At 49.7% G+C, this 15,968-nt stretch overlaps 1 protein-coding gene across 6 annotated transcripts in view; it reads left to right on the top strand.

Annotated features, from left to right (window-relative positions):
* ABCC1 (ATP binding cassette subfamily C member 1 (ABCC1 blood group)) overlaps positions 1-15,968 on the top strand; it is a 149,966-nt gene that overhangs the window by 109,512 nt on the left and 24,486 nt on the right. For 3 of the 6 annotated variants that reach the window (XM_088832899.1, XM_088832901.1, XM_055409558.2), the window contains 5 exons: positions 2,667-2,843; positions 4,919-5,086; positions 6,965-7,148; positions 14,657-14,671; positions 14,951-14,977. In XM_088832899.1, coding sequence (XP_088689025.1) covers positions 2,667-2,843; positions 4,919-5,086; positions 6,965-7,148; positions 14,657-14,671; positions 14,951-14,977 — 571 coding nt within the window. The remainder of the gene's footprint in view (positions 1-2,666; positions 2,844-4,918; positions 5,087-6,964; positions 7,149-14,656; positions 14,672-14,950; positions 14,978-15,968) is intronic. The other 3 variants (XM_088832900.1, XM_055409557.2, XM_055409555.2) reach the window with 2 other exon arrangements.

Raw genomic sequence — 15,968 nt, 5'->3', positions numbered from 1 at the left:
AGAATTCCATGGGCAGAGGAGCCTGGTGGGCTACAGTCCATGAGGTCACAAAGAGTCGAACATGACTGAGCAACTAACTACAGCAACAAGGAAAGTGCGGGAAATGTGTTTAAAATGTTTATTTTGTCTCAGTAGTTTAGTTGGTAGGGCTCACGCATACTGTGGGAATTACCTGTGGGTTCTGCAGTGAGGCTTTGTGACAGTCTGGCTACTTTAAGTTAGGATATTGGAGTCAGCAGTTTGGTTATTTATCTGAGAATGAAGATGAAGAGCTGGGCTCCCTGGGTTTCATTTCCAACCTCATCCTCCTAGCATCCCTTTATTTAACAGTCTTTGAGGGCTCCCCTTTGCCCTTTTAGTGAAGCTCGTACTCCTCACCCCGGAGAAGGGAATGGCGACTCACTCCAGTATTCTTGCCTGAAGAATTCCATGGGCAGAGGAGCCTTGTGGGCTTCAGTCCATGGGGTCACAAAGAGTCAGACACGACTGAGCTACTGAACTGATCTGAACTGAACCGAGCAACTAACACACACACACACACTTGTCACTGGGACCACCAGCCTCGTGTGAGTCCCCTCCCACCCCCCAGCCCCTTCCTGCCTGTCTTCCTCTCACATCATGGTCCCATCACACTGGCCTTCCTGTTGCTCAGACTTGCCAAGTTCCTTTTGATTTTGGACACACACAGCAGTCATCAGCAGCTTGCAGCAAGTAGCAGTGAGCAGTAGCTGGCAGCCAGGTCTCAGTTTCCTGAACTGGCAGTCCTCACCCCTGGACCTCAGGAGCCAGCAGTTAGGGCCTGAGTCCCTAGCCCTTGCCCAGTTGGTCAAGAGCAAATTCAGGAGAGGAGGCAGAAGGTACAAGTAAAGTAAAAAGTTCATTGAAAAGAAAAGTGCCTGCACAAAGTTGCGTGGGTGAACTCAGAGAGTCCTGCTTTTCGGAAGTTTATATCCTTTATAAGGGGGCAGTTTTCCAGGCCTTTGTCTTCCCCTGAGGTGTGCACGCCTTAGCCAAGATGGATCTCACAGTGAAGGCTTCTGGGAGGAGTAAGACTCATTATGGTCTGTCTTTATCCTCTGACTTTTGACCCTAAGGAGCCTTCCCAAGCATGTGTAGTGTCTCCTTTGTTCCAGAAAAAGGAGGGGAGTGGAGATCCCTTAATCCTTTACCCAAACAGGATTTTGCCCTTCTTTGTCCTGGCCATGACTATTGTCTTAAGGATATTTACAAGACAATTTCCCGTTTCTGTTGTTCCATTTTGGAGGGCAAATAGCAGTCTGACAGTGAATGCCTTCACTGGAGCCCACCTCTCTCTTGTCTCGGGAAATGCGAAGAGGAGACTAGTTCTAGAACAAGTATCCAGCCTGAAGCCCACTTCTTAGTCCCCCGTGAAATGCAGGCAGAGGCCACGTGTAAACGTCTAACCTGGAGCCTGTCTGTCCCCGGCCTCCCTCCCGTGCAGTTGGTTCCTCAGACTGAAATGCTCTTTCCTCTTCTCTTTATCAGACCAACTCATTTTCACCTATCAGTCCTTGTGTAAAATTTTTTTTTTCAGTTACTAAAATACACGACGGAGAAGGCGATGGCACCCCACTCCAGTACTCTCGCCTGGAAAATCCCATGGACGGAGGAGCCTGGTGGGCTGAAACAAATGCTCTCCTCATAATCTTTGTTCTGATGCCATTCTGACACCTTCTTGCATTATGTCTTCTTGCATTATGTGGAAATACACAGCAGCTTTAGAAATGGACAGTTTTTATACAGATGTCTTTGCTTAAATTTCATCAAGGAAATCTCAAGGGTTTTTTTAATGTTGTCCCAAACTAAGTCTCCCTTTAAAAAAAACTTCTTTTTTAGTCGAACTGTAGTTGATTTACTGGTGTACAGTGAGGTCATTCAGGTCAATGTGTGTATATATTCTTTTTCAGATTCTTTTCCGGTATAGGTTAAGTCTTCCTTTTAAAGGACTTTTTTGAAAGTCTCGTATTTTTCTCTCTTAGCCTATGCCACAACAATAATCAAATAATTTATTATTATTATTCAGGTACTTCCCATTCTTGGGAACCAGGAGGTTTTTGTTGTTTGTTTTAAAATTTATTTTAAGTATTTTTAAAAATATCTTAAGTTGAAATACAGATGATGTGGGTTTCCCAGGTGGCGCTAGTGATAAAGAACCCGCCTGCCAGTGCAGGAGACGTAAGAGACAAGGGTTCAATCCCTGGGTTGGGAAGGTCCCCTGGAGGGGGCCACAGAGGAGCCTGGTAGGCTGCAGTCCATATGGTTGCAGAGTGTCAGACATGCCTGAGGTGACTTAGCACGTAGACGATGTACAGTATTTTATAAGATACAGGTTGTGCAGTATAGGGGAGCTCGGTGTTTTGTTTGCTGCTATTTAGTGAATAGTTACTAAATATATAACTATAATCTCATTAACAAGGATTTCAACTCTCAAACTCTCAATATTGGAGCCAGAGACGGACCTAGAATGTACTCTGATCCCAGCCCTGGTGTCTGTAGTCCTTTGGGACTTGATTTCCCTCTTGTTTAAACCATAGATGTGATGAAGGTATCTTGTGAAGTAAGGTCTTCCTGGACAGCGGGTAGGCCAGCTGCTATCTTGTTAACCAAGTCTGTCTGTCCTGCCACCTTCATTGTTTGCCACCTAGGGCTCAGTGGCCTACGTCCCACAGCAGGCCTGGATTCAGAACGTTTCTCTCCGAGAAAACATCCTTTTTGGACGCCAGCTACAGGAACGGTATTATAAGGCTGTGATAGAAGCCTGTGCCCTCCTCCCAGACCTGGAAATCCTGCCCAGTGGGGACCGGACAGAGATTGGTGAGAAGGTCAGTAGACTTCAGCATGGCCCCTGTATCAGTCGGCTATTGCTGTGTAACAAACAAGCACAAAAATCTCAGTGGCTTATAATGTTAAATACTTTGCTACTTATGGGTAGGTCAGCTGTGACTGGCTGACCCAGGTTGGGCTCAGCTGGGTGGCTCAGCTCCACATTGCAGGCCAGCTAAGCCCAGTTCCAGGCTGTGGGTTGGCTCAGGTCTCCCCAGTGGCTTTTTACTAGGGCCTGGGTGAGGGGACTGCAGCTCCCCAGGGGGAAGCTTTTTCAGTGGCCACAGCAGAAGCCCAGGAGAACAACAACAGCAAGAACAAAATGTGATGTCTTTGAAAGCACACCATCCTTTCCACCCATAAAGCAAATCACTTGGTTGAACGCAAAGAACCAGAGTGCATGTTACTTTTGCGGTCATGTGACTGAAAAGTCCCAAGACCATTGGCACTAAACAGGGAATAGTGGTGTCAATGATTCAAATGTCCACAGCCCTTTTCAAAACATTATCATTATCATTGTGATAATGATAAACATAATAATGCAATAGCTAACACTTACGGAGTAATTGCTACGTGCCAGGCACAGTGCTAAACACTTTATGCATATCTTGTCCTTAAAGCAAGCCCAGGAGATGGGATTTACTGTTAACCCTGTGTAATGGTAGAGGAAAGGCCAAATGACTTACGGAGCCCCTTCCCATCTCAGGGCCTTTGCACATGCTTTCCCCTCTGCCTGGTTGGCTTGCTCAGTTACCCCCTTGTGGTTAAGTGGTGTGCACACGGGGAGTGCGAATGGTCTGGAGCTGACTAAAGAGCTTTCTTGTCCTTGTTTTTAATTATTAATACAAGCCAGTGGCTCCACCAACTTTTCCTACTTCGTGAGCCATTTTTTTGAGTGAAATCTGCAGTTCCTTGGAAAGAAAAAAACAAAATTATTAGAGCTTTTGGGGTTTTCAAGTGGCAAAGAATCCGAGTGAGAACTGAATTTACAGGCCTTGTGTGGAGTCCAAGGGCTGGAATGTGGTGGGGCTCAGGAAGGGACTGGTTCCTCCTCTGAATTTTCGTCTCTGCTTTTCTGCGGAGCTTTGTTGTTTTTTCCAAAAATATATGTATCTGCCACTTGGAGATTCCTCACTCTCCCTGTTTAGGTCCTAGTAACCAACATGGGGGCTTCCCAGGTGGCACTGGCAGAGATGTAAGAGACGCTGGCTCCATCCCTGGGTTGAGAAGACCCCCTAGAGGCGGGCACGGCAGCCCACTCCAGTATTCTTGCCTGGAGAATCCCATGGACAGAGGAGCCTGGAGGGCTACCGTCCATAGGGCCGCCCAGAGTTGGACATGACGGAAGTGACTTATCAGGCACACATGCACCCAGTTTTGGAGGGAGGGATGTGCTTGGCTTAGTTTCGGTCTGCTGTCTGCCTGGGGCCAAAAAGCTGTGAACTAGAGGAACTCTCAAAATGAACCTGGCTGCCAGGACCCTGTCTCAGAGCAGGGGGAGGGTGGGCATCTCTTGGGAGAGGGGCCGGGCAGTTAGCCTAGCAGGTGTCCACTCTGACTCCAGCCAGATATGCAAGTGATGCTGGCTCATCTGCTGCAGGATGGCCCTGTGGTCCTTGTGCCCTGGTTCAGATTAGGAAACAGTGCCCTTCCTGCTGGCCAGCGGGGTGCAGGCTGGATTGCAGCACCCTTGGGGCACAGCCCGCCTTGACCGCTTGGCTTCACCAGTGAGCGAAGCCCCAAGACCACGAGCCTTCCTGTAGCCAGCACTGTGTGGTGACACCAGCCTCGCCTGCCTGACCGTGCCCTGCTCAGCAGCACCCGGCGGCTCCGGTTTTCTCTTTGCTGGTTTCACAGTTGAGGCTGACCCCGGAGCCGGGACTTGAACCCACGTTGACGCGGGCGTGGGCGCGGGCGCGGGCGCGGTCTCGCTTCCTTACCACTGCTCCTTCCGCGGGAGGCGGGCGCAGCCCTGTGGGCCTTCCGGCGAGGGGCGATGCGTGGCGAGCCAGTGCGTCCCTCTGCCTGTCTCAGCCGCCCAGGAGGCCCACCCTTCTGCCGTGTTTCTCCACAGGGTGTGAACCTGTCCGGGGGCCAGAAGCAGCGCGTGAGCCTGGCCCGGGCCGTGTACTGCGACTCCGACGTCTACCTCCTCGACGATCCCCTCTCGGCCGTGGACGCCCACGTGGGCAAGCACATCTTTGAAAACGTGGTTGGCCCCAAGGGGCTTCTAAAGAACAAGGTACTGCTGCGGGGGCGGCTTGGGGGCTGGTCCCCGCTCTTTGGTCAGGTCGCGGTATGTCCCCTCTGGGACCCCTTCGCTTGACTGGACTGGAGATCATATTTTCGAATCCATCCCTTGGCCGCCTTCCAGGGACAGCTTTCTTGTTCTCATTGCCTCTGCTTGGCAGAAAGAAGCCTTTCTTTCTGCTTAAACAATAGGGGTGGTGTCGCCGAGGGAAGTACCCTCCCCATCCCCTGTCCCCAAGGAACCGTCTCTCCTTTCCCTGCTGAAGTGGCCGTGGGCTGAGGGACAGAGGTTTGATCAGGAAAACGGCCACCACACCTTAATATGACAGGAAATGGTTTCTTTCCTCTTTTATTCTTTTTGAAATTTGTTTGTTTAGGGGAGTTACAGAGGCTCTTCTTCTGCCTCTCCCATTGAAAAGTAAGACCATGCCCATGGGAAAAAAATGTAGCAAATTTGGAAAACCATGAAAGAGAAAACAATTATGCATCGTCCCACTGCTTAGAGATTTTTGTATTTCAAGTCTTTTTGCTGTGCGTATAAGCTTTTTTTGTTTGTTATTTTTGACTGTGCTGGGTCTTCCTTGTTGCCCACAGACTTTCTTTAGCTGTTGGGGAGGGCATGGAGCTGGCTGGCTACTGTCTGGTTTCCATGTGCATGCTTATTGTGGTGGCTGCTCTTGCTGTGGAACAGACTCTAGGGCACAAAGGCTTAGTTGCTCCTCACATGTGGAAACTTCGCAGACTGGGAATCAAACCCGTGTCCCCTGCACTGGCAGGTGGATTCTTAACCACTGGGCCACCAGGGAAGTTCTGTATAAGCTTTTTAGTAGGATTATCACATCATGCATATATATATTTATATATATATAAAATAAACATGCCACTTAATCTGTTGTAAGCATTCCCCTGAACCCCATAGGAATTGTTTAATTTTTAAATATTAAAAACCTGTTTTGATTGTGAAAGAAATACATGCCCATATGTAACCACATGCCCATGGTAACAAAACCAGAGAGTATATGTCAAGTTGAAAACACAATTCTCCCTCATCCTGCAGCCCTAGCTGCTCTCGAAAGCAGGGGCCAGCGAATCCAGCCCGCTGCCTGTTTTGTAGGCAGCCCACCAGCCAAGAGTGGTCTTTACATTTTTAAGTGGTTGGAAAAAAAATTCTGAAGACAAATATTTTGTGACATAGGAAAATTGTATTAAAGTTACATATCCGCTTCCATAAATAAAGCTTTATTGGATCATGGCCAGGCCATCTGTTTATGTCTTGTGTATGACCAGAGGACCCATAAAGCTGAAAATGTTTATCATTAGGCTGTTTAAGAAAAAGTTTGCCAAGTTGTGTAAATGGTTTGATACACATCCTCCCAGACTTTCACTTGGATAAAATAGATACCCATGTCCAAACGCTGTAGTCTTTTGGGGGTGGGGAGACTTGAAAAACTTAAGTCACAGCAGGCACATTTTTTTGCAGGAGTGTCATTCTTTTAATCATCTACACATGGATGGTTCCTTCCCTGCGTCTCTTCCAGATTTTTGTTCAAAACCAACTTCCCCCATCACCCGTATTAAAATCGCAGCCCCCCCACCCCCACCCCATCTCAGTGTCCTTTCCCCTTTGCTTCCACGTGCTCACAATACAGCACAGCATTTTACTTATATCTCTCCGGACCCTAGAATCTGGAGCAAGGATCGTTGTTTCCGTCACCCCTGCCCGCCCCCCGCACCCCAGCTCCCGGCCTGCAGATTGCAGTGCTTCTGTGTGCCCGCATCCCAGGCGCATGTACAGGTGGGGGCGGGTGTGTGTGTGGATTCCCTCTTGCGCGCATGCGCTAATGTGGCCGTGTCTCCGCTCTTCCTGCAGACGAGGCTCCTGGTCACGCACGGCATCAGCTACCTGCCCCAGATGGATGTCATCATAGTCATGAGTGGCGGCAAGATCTCTGAGATGGGCTCCTACCAGGAGCTACTGGCTCGGGACGGCGCCTTCGCCGAGTTCCTGCGTACCTACGCTAGCGCCGAGCAGGAGCAGGGGCAGCCAGAGGACGGTAGGGTTGTGTGGGCCTTTGGCGTGGGTGGTGCCCGCTCGGCCGCAGGTCTCCCCTGAAAGTTCCCAACAGCTCCCCTGGAAGCTCAGGAGGGCATCAGGTGGGGGGCTGGGCCAGGCCCTTTCAGGAACCATCTGGAAGGACTTTCAGGACTGAATTGAGAGGGAGTCCCAGTACTTTAGAGAGCTGGGTCAGCTGAACTGGACACAAGTCCTGGTACTTTAATGCAATATATCTCCGGGCCTGTGGAGTTTCAGGGGTTTCATGACAAAAATGGAGGTAGTGATAATTACAGTCCTCCTGGCTCCCAGGAGACTGTGAGAAGCCAGTGGCACATTCTCCATGTTGTCATTCAGGTGCTTAGTGGTAGCTGACTCCTTGCAAGCCCATGGACTGCAGCATGCCAGGCTTCCCTGTCCCTTGCTGTCTCCCGGAGTTTACTCACATTCATGCCCATTGAGGCAGTGACACGGGTCATGAGGCCAAACCTGGTGGCTGAGCCTGCAGGTTGGAGGTTGGCAGGACCTGAGTTCCAGTCTCAGCTGCTGCTCTTTCCAGCTGTGTGACGTCTGGCCATTCCTGATGAAGCAGTGAAACAACAGACCCGGCCTTCTGGCGCCTGAATGTGCTAGATTACTGGAGCCTTTGGCGCAGTGCCAGTGACAGCTGCTGCTATTACTTTTCTTGGGAAGAGTGCCTCCTGATACCATGCATGTGGCATCTGCCAGGGTCAGGTAGACCTGCCCGCTTCTCAGCCACCACACCTGCTCTGTCCTCACAAGAGCATGCTTTGAATTCTGGGCTGGGGCTTTACCCTGTCTTTATTTGAAACAAACAGGCTGAGGCGTCTAAGAATCCTGTTCTCTCTCATTATGTGTACGCGTGTTAGTCGCTGGGTTGTGCCTGACTTTGCAATCTCATGGACTGTAGCCCACCAGGCTCCTCTATCCATGGGATTCTCCAGGCAAAAAATACTGGACTGGGTTGCCATTTCCTACTCTAGGGGATCTTCCCTACCCAGGGATTGAACCCGGGTCTCCTGCATTGCAGGCAGTTTCTTTACTGATTGAGCCACCAGGGAAGCCCTGTTCTCTCCTTTAGTTGATTTGAAATTCAGGGAATCGGTCAGCAGCCTCTGTGGGCTGCCCTGTGTTTTATGTCAGATGGTCATCTGGAACGGATCCTCTGCTGATGCTCCCCCCGCCTCCAGGAGCCTTGACCTGCCTTACCACAGAGAGGAAAGAAGTCATCTGATGCCTTTTCTGCTTTGGTTTCAGCTGTTGCTAAAAAGAGTGGAACTAAAGCGAGATCGCCTGTCCTGCTGTGATCTCCCTCTTCCAGGAACTAATTACAGACTCCCTGGGCCCCTGGGGCGTGTTTGTTACATGCTCAGTTCCCAGGCAGGTCTCAGATAGGCTGTCTCCCACACCCCCACCCCCCAGTTGGGGCTGCTGGACTGTCCCATTGCACCACTGCCATGGGCTTAGTTGTCATCGGGGTGTCTGTGATGTGAGGACACACACATCAGTGAGTGTTGACTGCTTACCAGGGCTTCTGTCCCCGACAGGGGTCATCACGTTGGCTCACTCACTCCTCCTCACAGCTTCTCATGAAGGAGGGAAGATGGTGGTGCCCAGTCTGCTGGTGAGGAAACTGAGGCTTAAAAGAAGCTCATCCGGGGATTTCCCTGGCGCTCCAGTGGTTAGTACTCTGTGCTTCCACTCTAAGGGCTCAGGTTCAGTCCCTGATCGGGAAACTAAGATCCCACTTGCCAAGTGGTGTGGCTAAGAGACTAAAAACAAAAACGGGTCTTGTCCCTCATGTGCCAACGGCGGGTGGGTCCCTGTCTCCCTGAACGTGGCTGAGCACTAAGAAAGCTATTTACCATTCACTGATTTATTCATTCAGTTGGTGTTCACTGAGCACTCAGCCATGTGTTAAGCACTTGCGTTGTTCTCCTAGGGCTACTGTAACGAGAGTCCCACTAGCTTAAACAATGGGAGTGTGTTGTCTCACAGTTCTGGAGGCTGGACGTCTGAGATCAAGGTGACAGCCTTCTTCTGAGGGCCGTGAGTCCGTGCCTATACCCCAGCATCTCGTGGTTTGCTGGCACTCTGGCATTCCTTGGCTTGCAGGAGCATCAGCCAGTTCTGCCTTTATCTTCACGTGGTGTTCTTTTTGTGTGCGTCTATTTCCAGATCTCCTCTTCTTATGAGGCACCAATTATATAGGATTAGGGTCCATCCTCAGGAGCTCACGTGAGCAGTTACATCCAGAGACCATGGCTCCACATGCAGTTACGTTCCTAGGTACTGGAGGTCAGAACTTCAACGTATGAATTTAGTTGGTGGGGGATGTAGTTTAGCCCTTAAACTAGTAGCATTCTAGATTTGGGGGGAGACAGAAGTGAGCAAGATCCAGTCAAATCCTGCCCTCACGGAGCTCAGAGTCCAGTGGGAGAGAAAGGCAGCCAGCAGTCAGCCAATGGAAATGGTTCTGTGCATCATTAAGTGCTGTGAAGGAGAACGTGTCAGGCAATGGGCTGGAGAGTTTGGGGGTCCAGGCACCTCAGGCAGCGTGGTCAGGGTTCCCTCTGTGGGGAGCAGTGTTCTGACGCAGGTAACAGCACAGGCCTCAGCCCGGCATGAGCTCAGTCTGTTCAAGGAACAGGGAAGAGGCCAGTGTGGCCACACCGTGCTGGGCAAGGGTTGAGGGTGGGAGATGAGGCTGGCGAGGGGGTTACGCATCCAGGTCTTTCAGCGTGAAGAGTTTGGGGTTTGTTCTCATTGCATCTGGGAAGTCGATGAATGTCAGAGAGGGGAGGGCCCACAGCACACAGCTTCATTCCTCTTCGTGAGAGTTTGCTGGAGTCCTCGTGGTTTGGGGTTTTTCTTTTTTTTTTTTTTAATGTGAGCCATATTTTTAAAGTCTTTATTGAATTTGTTACACTGTTGCTTCTGTTTCCTGTTTTGGTTTTTTGGCTCTAAGGCATGTAGGTTCTTAGCTCCCAAGCAGGGCTCAAACCTGTACCCTTAGCATTAGAAGGCAAAGTATTAACCACTGGACTACCAGGGAAGTCCCCCTAGTGGTTTTTAATAAGTCCTTTATTGAGATATAATTCACACATCATATGATTCAGTGAGTTTTAGAAATACTCCAAAATTTTACTTGTGTAGCCATCACCAAGATGAATTTCAGAACAGTTTCACCCCCTCGAGGAAACCTCACCTCCATTGGCAGTCACTCTCCATTTCCTCCCCGCCCTCTAAGTCCTGCTGCTGCTGCTGCTGAGTCACTTCGGTCATGTGCGACTCTGTGCGACCCCATAGACGACAGCCCACCAGGCCCCCCCATCCCTGGGATTCTCCAGGCAAGAACACTGGAGTGGGTTGCCATTTCCTTCTCCAATGTGTGAAAGTGAAAAGTGAAAGTGAAGTCGCTCAGTCATGTCTGACTGGTAGTGACCCCATGGACTGCAGCCCACCAGGCTCCTCCGTCCATGGGATTTTCTAGGCAAGAGTACGGGAGTGGCCTCTAAGTCCTAGGCAGCCATTTAATCTGCTTTTTTTTCTTCTGATTTTTGAGTTGTAACTTCTTCTGATTTGTAACTTACAAAGAGCACTGTGTAAATGAGGCATGTGGTTTGACTTAGTACATCCTGAAATGTGACCACAATAAGTTTAGTGTACATCCATCACTTCATATAGATGCAAAAGTAAAGAGAAAAAAATTTTTTTTTCCTGTGATGAGAACTCTTAGTAATTACTAAGCAGTTTTAATTATATTAATCGTGTACATTATATTTCTAGCACTTACTTATTTTATGACTGGCAGTTAGTGCCTCTTGACTACCTTCATCCAATTCTTCCTTCGCACACCATCTCTGGTGACTGCAAATCTGATCTTCGTTTCTATTTTGTTTTTAAAGCATGATTTACCTACAACACTGTGTTAGTTCCTGGTACACAATACAGTGATTTGGTACTTCTATATGTCACCCTGGTCACCACACAGATCTGCTTTCTGTACAGATTTGTCTTACTCTGAACGTTCCTATATGAACAGAATTCTTTTGTGACTTGGTTCTCTCACTTAGCATGACGTTTCCGAGGTCTGTCTGTGGAAACTTGCATAAGCACTTCATTTCTTCTGATTGTTGAATCATGTTCATTGTGTAGACACACCACATTTTTTTTTTTTAATCTATTCAACAGCTCATGAGCATTTGAGCTGTTTCCAGTTTTGGACTATTACGAGTAGTGCTGCTGCGAACCCTAGAGGTTTTAAAAGTATTTTCTTTTGCCAGCATCAGATAGCCAACTCTCCCTCTTAGCATTTAAATGCCCGATTGAATGAGTTTCTACGTGTCTGTGCTCCTGTGGTCGGAAAGTGCTGCTGTAAGTCTAACCAGCTCTCCTCTTGCTACAGAATCTCCTTTCTTGGATTGTCTCTTAGCCCAAGTCAAGCCAAGGTCACATAAAGTGTGGTAGCAATTTTGAAACAACATATTTCCCGCATCTGCTTGGTGGGCTGCATTTAGGCAAAAATAACCCTCTGTGGATTTATCTCAGTTTTTTTCCCCAGAATGAATTCTCTCTCTTCTCCCCGTTCTATCCAGGTGAGCAAGGACAGTCCTTCCACCCCTGCTGGCCACAGAAGGAATTTTTTTTTCCCCGCTTCTCTTCGTCCACAGCCATATGCATATCCAAAGCAGATGATGCAGAACATGGAATGCTGCCAATTAAAAAATTTTTTGTGTGTGCACGTCAGCACTTAATTTTGGTGGTAAAAATACCATCTGGCGCCCTTGCACCGCTGTGGGGTCATTTCCCCAGTTTAGCCACTCAGGCCCCTGCTGGGCAGGTCACAAACGTCCTCTGACTGTGGGTCTAAAATCAAATTTGCTCTCTCCCCCGACCCGCCGGTCTTTTCGCCTCTCTGGAGGGACCCGGCTTGGCGTCAGGGTCCAATCTTGCTCAGCTGTGGCCAGTGCCAGTGACCTTGGATTTGTCTGAAACACATTTTTGGCTCCTTCCAAAGGGAAACTTTTGTTTCCGTGTTGATTAATCATGTCTTTTGCAGAACAGCCAGGCTGGAGGGCGGGTGTTTGGTTTGGGGGAATTCTGTCTCCCTCAGATGGAGAACGGGAGCTAGGCTTGGGGTGGGGTTGGTTGGGGGGCGTTGGGGGCAACTGGCTTCCTCCCTGGGAATATGCCTTATCCTGTTTCTAGGAGACTTTTTATTTGTTGGCAAAGAGATTGACAAAGTGGTTCATTAACCTTTGTACCTGGAAGGTATAGAATAATTTTATTTACTCTGGTGACTTTATTAGGAACCTAAAAGCTAGATTGGCAGTTTTCAAACAACATTTGTGTCTCTCGGGGACACATGACAATGTCTGCAGATGTGTTTGGTTGTCATAACGAGGGAGGGGGGCACCCCTGGCATCTTATCAGGAGAGCCCAAGGATGCTGCTAAACACTCTGCCATACACGGGGCAGCCCCCTCCGCCCTGCCCCCTGCCACCCCCCAGGAGCAGAGAATCACCCCCGACGATGTCAGTGGTGCCAAGGGTGTGGAAGCCACTCTGCTTTGACTTCTCTCTGCCCAGGCTCTTCCCTTGTTATCTTGGGAGAAAGGCCTTGACTCCAGTGACGTGACCGCTTTTCGAAACCTTATTCCAGTCTTATTCTCTCAACCTTGTCGCTCAGTGTTTTTCCCCCCTTTTCCAGATTTTGGCTGAACTTTTTTTAACCTGATTATAAAATCAATATGTGTTACCTGTAGACCATGGCAAATGGTAGAAAAGCTCCAGGAACCAGCAAAAAGAACATCCTTCAGCTCTCCCACTGCCACGAGGGGAGCTGCCCTGGCATTTGGCCTGTTTCCCACCTGTCTTCCTCATTTAGGACCTTTTTCCTAGGGTGCGTTTTTGTCGCCAGTTTTCCTGTCCCTCTTTTTTGTTTCTTTTCTTAACACTAGGTCCCAGGTGCCTCCCCTTGCTGCAGAAGTCCGTCGTACTCACTGAACAGCAGCTGGAGAGCCTGACAGACAGACAGCACATTCCTCCCCTCTGTCCTTGGTGTCCGTGTTTCTTCCCCTTTTGAGTCTGAAGAACTTGCAGGGCTGATGTGGGAGGCTCGGGCTGGGTGATGTAGCCGGTCGATTCCGTTTTTGGTCAAAAACCAGGCATTGACTGTAAAGCAGTGACTTGAATTCTTCCCTCAAGGGGGAAGCTTGCCTGCTGGCTCTTGCCCCGGCAGAGTTCCAGAACCTTCTTGAGAATAAACAGTTAGCCTGCAAGGTGCCAGCCTTGAGGATGAGCGGCGGGCTGAACACACGGCCCAGGCAGCGCTTGTGTGGTTCAAAGGCCGGGAGGTGCCTGGTTACCAGCATCACAGCCCCGTCCCTGGCGCTCGGAAGCCCTCAAGGGAGAGCCATTGGGTTATAAATCTTATGTCTTTGCTTCTGAATTATTTTACATGATCCTCCCTCTCCCTACTCCCCCACCCCCGCATCATTCATATTTTCTCCTTACCTGGCTTTTTGTTTCTCTGTAGCAGAAAGTGTTTCTGTTTCTCTGTAGCAGAAAGTGTTTCTCTGTAACACTGCCTCACGGTAAATTCTGGATCTACTACTTTATTATCTCTTTCTCTCCCTTGGAATCCAAGCTCTGTGAGGGCTTTTGGTCACCTCTGTGTCCCCAAGCCTGAGAACAGTGCCTGGCACATCATAGATACTGAGGAAATGTGTTAAATTAAGTGAATGAATGAGTTACATCTTTATTATTTAAAGCATGTCCTGTGTAATGGTTGGACAGTAACACAGCTGTGTATGTACCCCAGATTGGGAACAACTGTGAGCTGATTTTATACATTTCTCTCAGGCTGGTTTTGAAACCAGCTTTGTGGGTTTGGGCTACGACATGGCATCACTGTGTCTGATGCGGTGCCTCTTCCGGCGCTGGAAGGTCATCTCTGCTTGTTCATGTGGCCATTCATTTGTTAATCTGTCCATCTGCTTCTCTGCTGTGTGCCACGGGGACATCTGGTCCTTGAGCTACCACATGGAATGGTGCCCCATGGATTGTGCAGTTCACATCCTGTGCAACCCCACATGGCCATCAGATGCACAAAGTGCTGGGAACAGAGTGGTAGACAAGACCTCGGAGTGCTCTCTCAAGAGCTCACCATCTGATGGGGGAGACAAAGGCTAAATAATCAAGGGCATCATGGTGGTAAATGTGTGAGGGAGGCGAGCCTGGGGAGTTGGAAGGACCCTGAGATGGGTCCCTGACCTAGCCTGGGAAGGTTGATAGTATCTGAGCCGAGTCACTTCCCCTTCCCCCTTCTTTGCACGTGGAACTGGCTCAGAGCAAGGTGCTCGTGCCCTTGAAGAAGCAAAGACTGTGGACTGTCGAGGGGCCTATGCCACCTCCTGGCTGGCACGCCTGCCCTTCACACTGTAATACTTTCTCTCTCTCTCTCCCTCTGCTGCCCGGAAAACAGGTGTGAAGACAGAAGGTCAGTCTGCATTTTTCTAGCTTTCCTTATGTTTGAACACTTACAGCTTTTGGAGAAGGGAGCTGGCCCCAGGCAGTAGTGTGCTTGTCAGGGATACACCCAGATCGTGTGGGACGGGGAAACCGAGGCACAAATGCAACAGGTCCCTTAGCTGTCCTTGCCCCTCACCTTTAAGGAAAAACATTCATCCACCCTCTCTGGACATTTAAACGGGGGTCTCACGGGGAGGGTTCTTTTGCCTTGGTTCTTAACACTTTCTTGGGTCTTGTGAATTCCTAGGCACCAACGTGGTGGATGAGGAGGAAGGTCAGTGGCAGCGGGTTGGAGTTGGCTGTGCCTGCAGCATGAGGCTGCACATGACTTGTCCTGCTGCTGCATGCCTGGGGAGGGGCCCTTGAACGTCCGCATTTCCATCCCTTTCCATCATTCACCCTGTATTTATTGGGCACCTACTATGTACTAGCTTTGTGGTTGTCGCTTGGGGATACAGATCGAATCTCCCCATCTCTTAACTGGTCAACTGAGTGACCTTGGCTAAGCTGTACTGTGTCGCAGGTCAGATGACCACAGCCAGCGAGCCTTGAAAGAGATCCTGGTTGTGAAATGCCCAGCATCCAGTAGGTGGAAGATGCATGGTAACAGTTTGGTTATTAAGATCCTACCCACACCTCCTGGGCATGATTAAGACCGAAGCAGAGGGTGATGAGCCCCTCATGGAGTAGCTGCAGGTGCCAGGGGTGCCCAGAGGTGGCATGTCTTCTAGAAGAACTTGAGCAGGAAAGGCTGCCCAGTCTTCCTCTAGTGACAGAAAGGCGTGAACTGGCCCCAGAGCAGACCCATGCCTCCTGCCTTCCAGAGCCAACAGTGTGTGGCTGGGGGTTCACACCAAGGCCAGTTTTGACAGCGATTGAAGCTGATTTTGGCCACTTAAGGGTGTTTACCAGAAAGGTTCCAAGTAGCAAAAGGAAATCAAAGGCAGATAGAAATCACAGGCAAAAGTGGACGATCGAGACTCGGGCATTGGGAGCTCTGGACGGGAGACTCCTTTGGGGCAGAGCAGTTGTACAGATCTTTGGTCCTTGTGGGGCCACCACTCAAAGTCCTCTGGGGGAGGGGGTCCTGATGGGCCAACCTTGGGCAGGTTCCCCCTTGGCTGGGAAGCCTGGGCATCCTGGGAGACAGGTCTGGGAGACTGGGGAAGGGGGCAAATCCCCTGCAAAGAACAGGACGATGTAGCGCACAGAGTCCCATTCTCCTCCTGGGACTCACGGTCCCTCCCTTGCAGACCAGGGTTTTC

The sequence above is a fragment of the Moschus berezovskii genome, chromosome 27 (genome assembly GCF_049115385.1).
Source record: "Moschus berezovskii isolate FMDL1 chromosome 27, NW_MosBer_1.0, whole genome shotgun sequence".
NCBI classification, from domain to species: Eukaryota; Metazoa; Chordata; class Mammalia; order Artiodactyla; family Moschidae; genus Moschus; species Moschus berezovskii.
The sequence above is the reverse complement of the archived record's forward strand: the minus strand, read 5'-3'. Positions and strand labels throughout refer to the sequence as shown.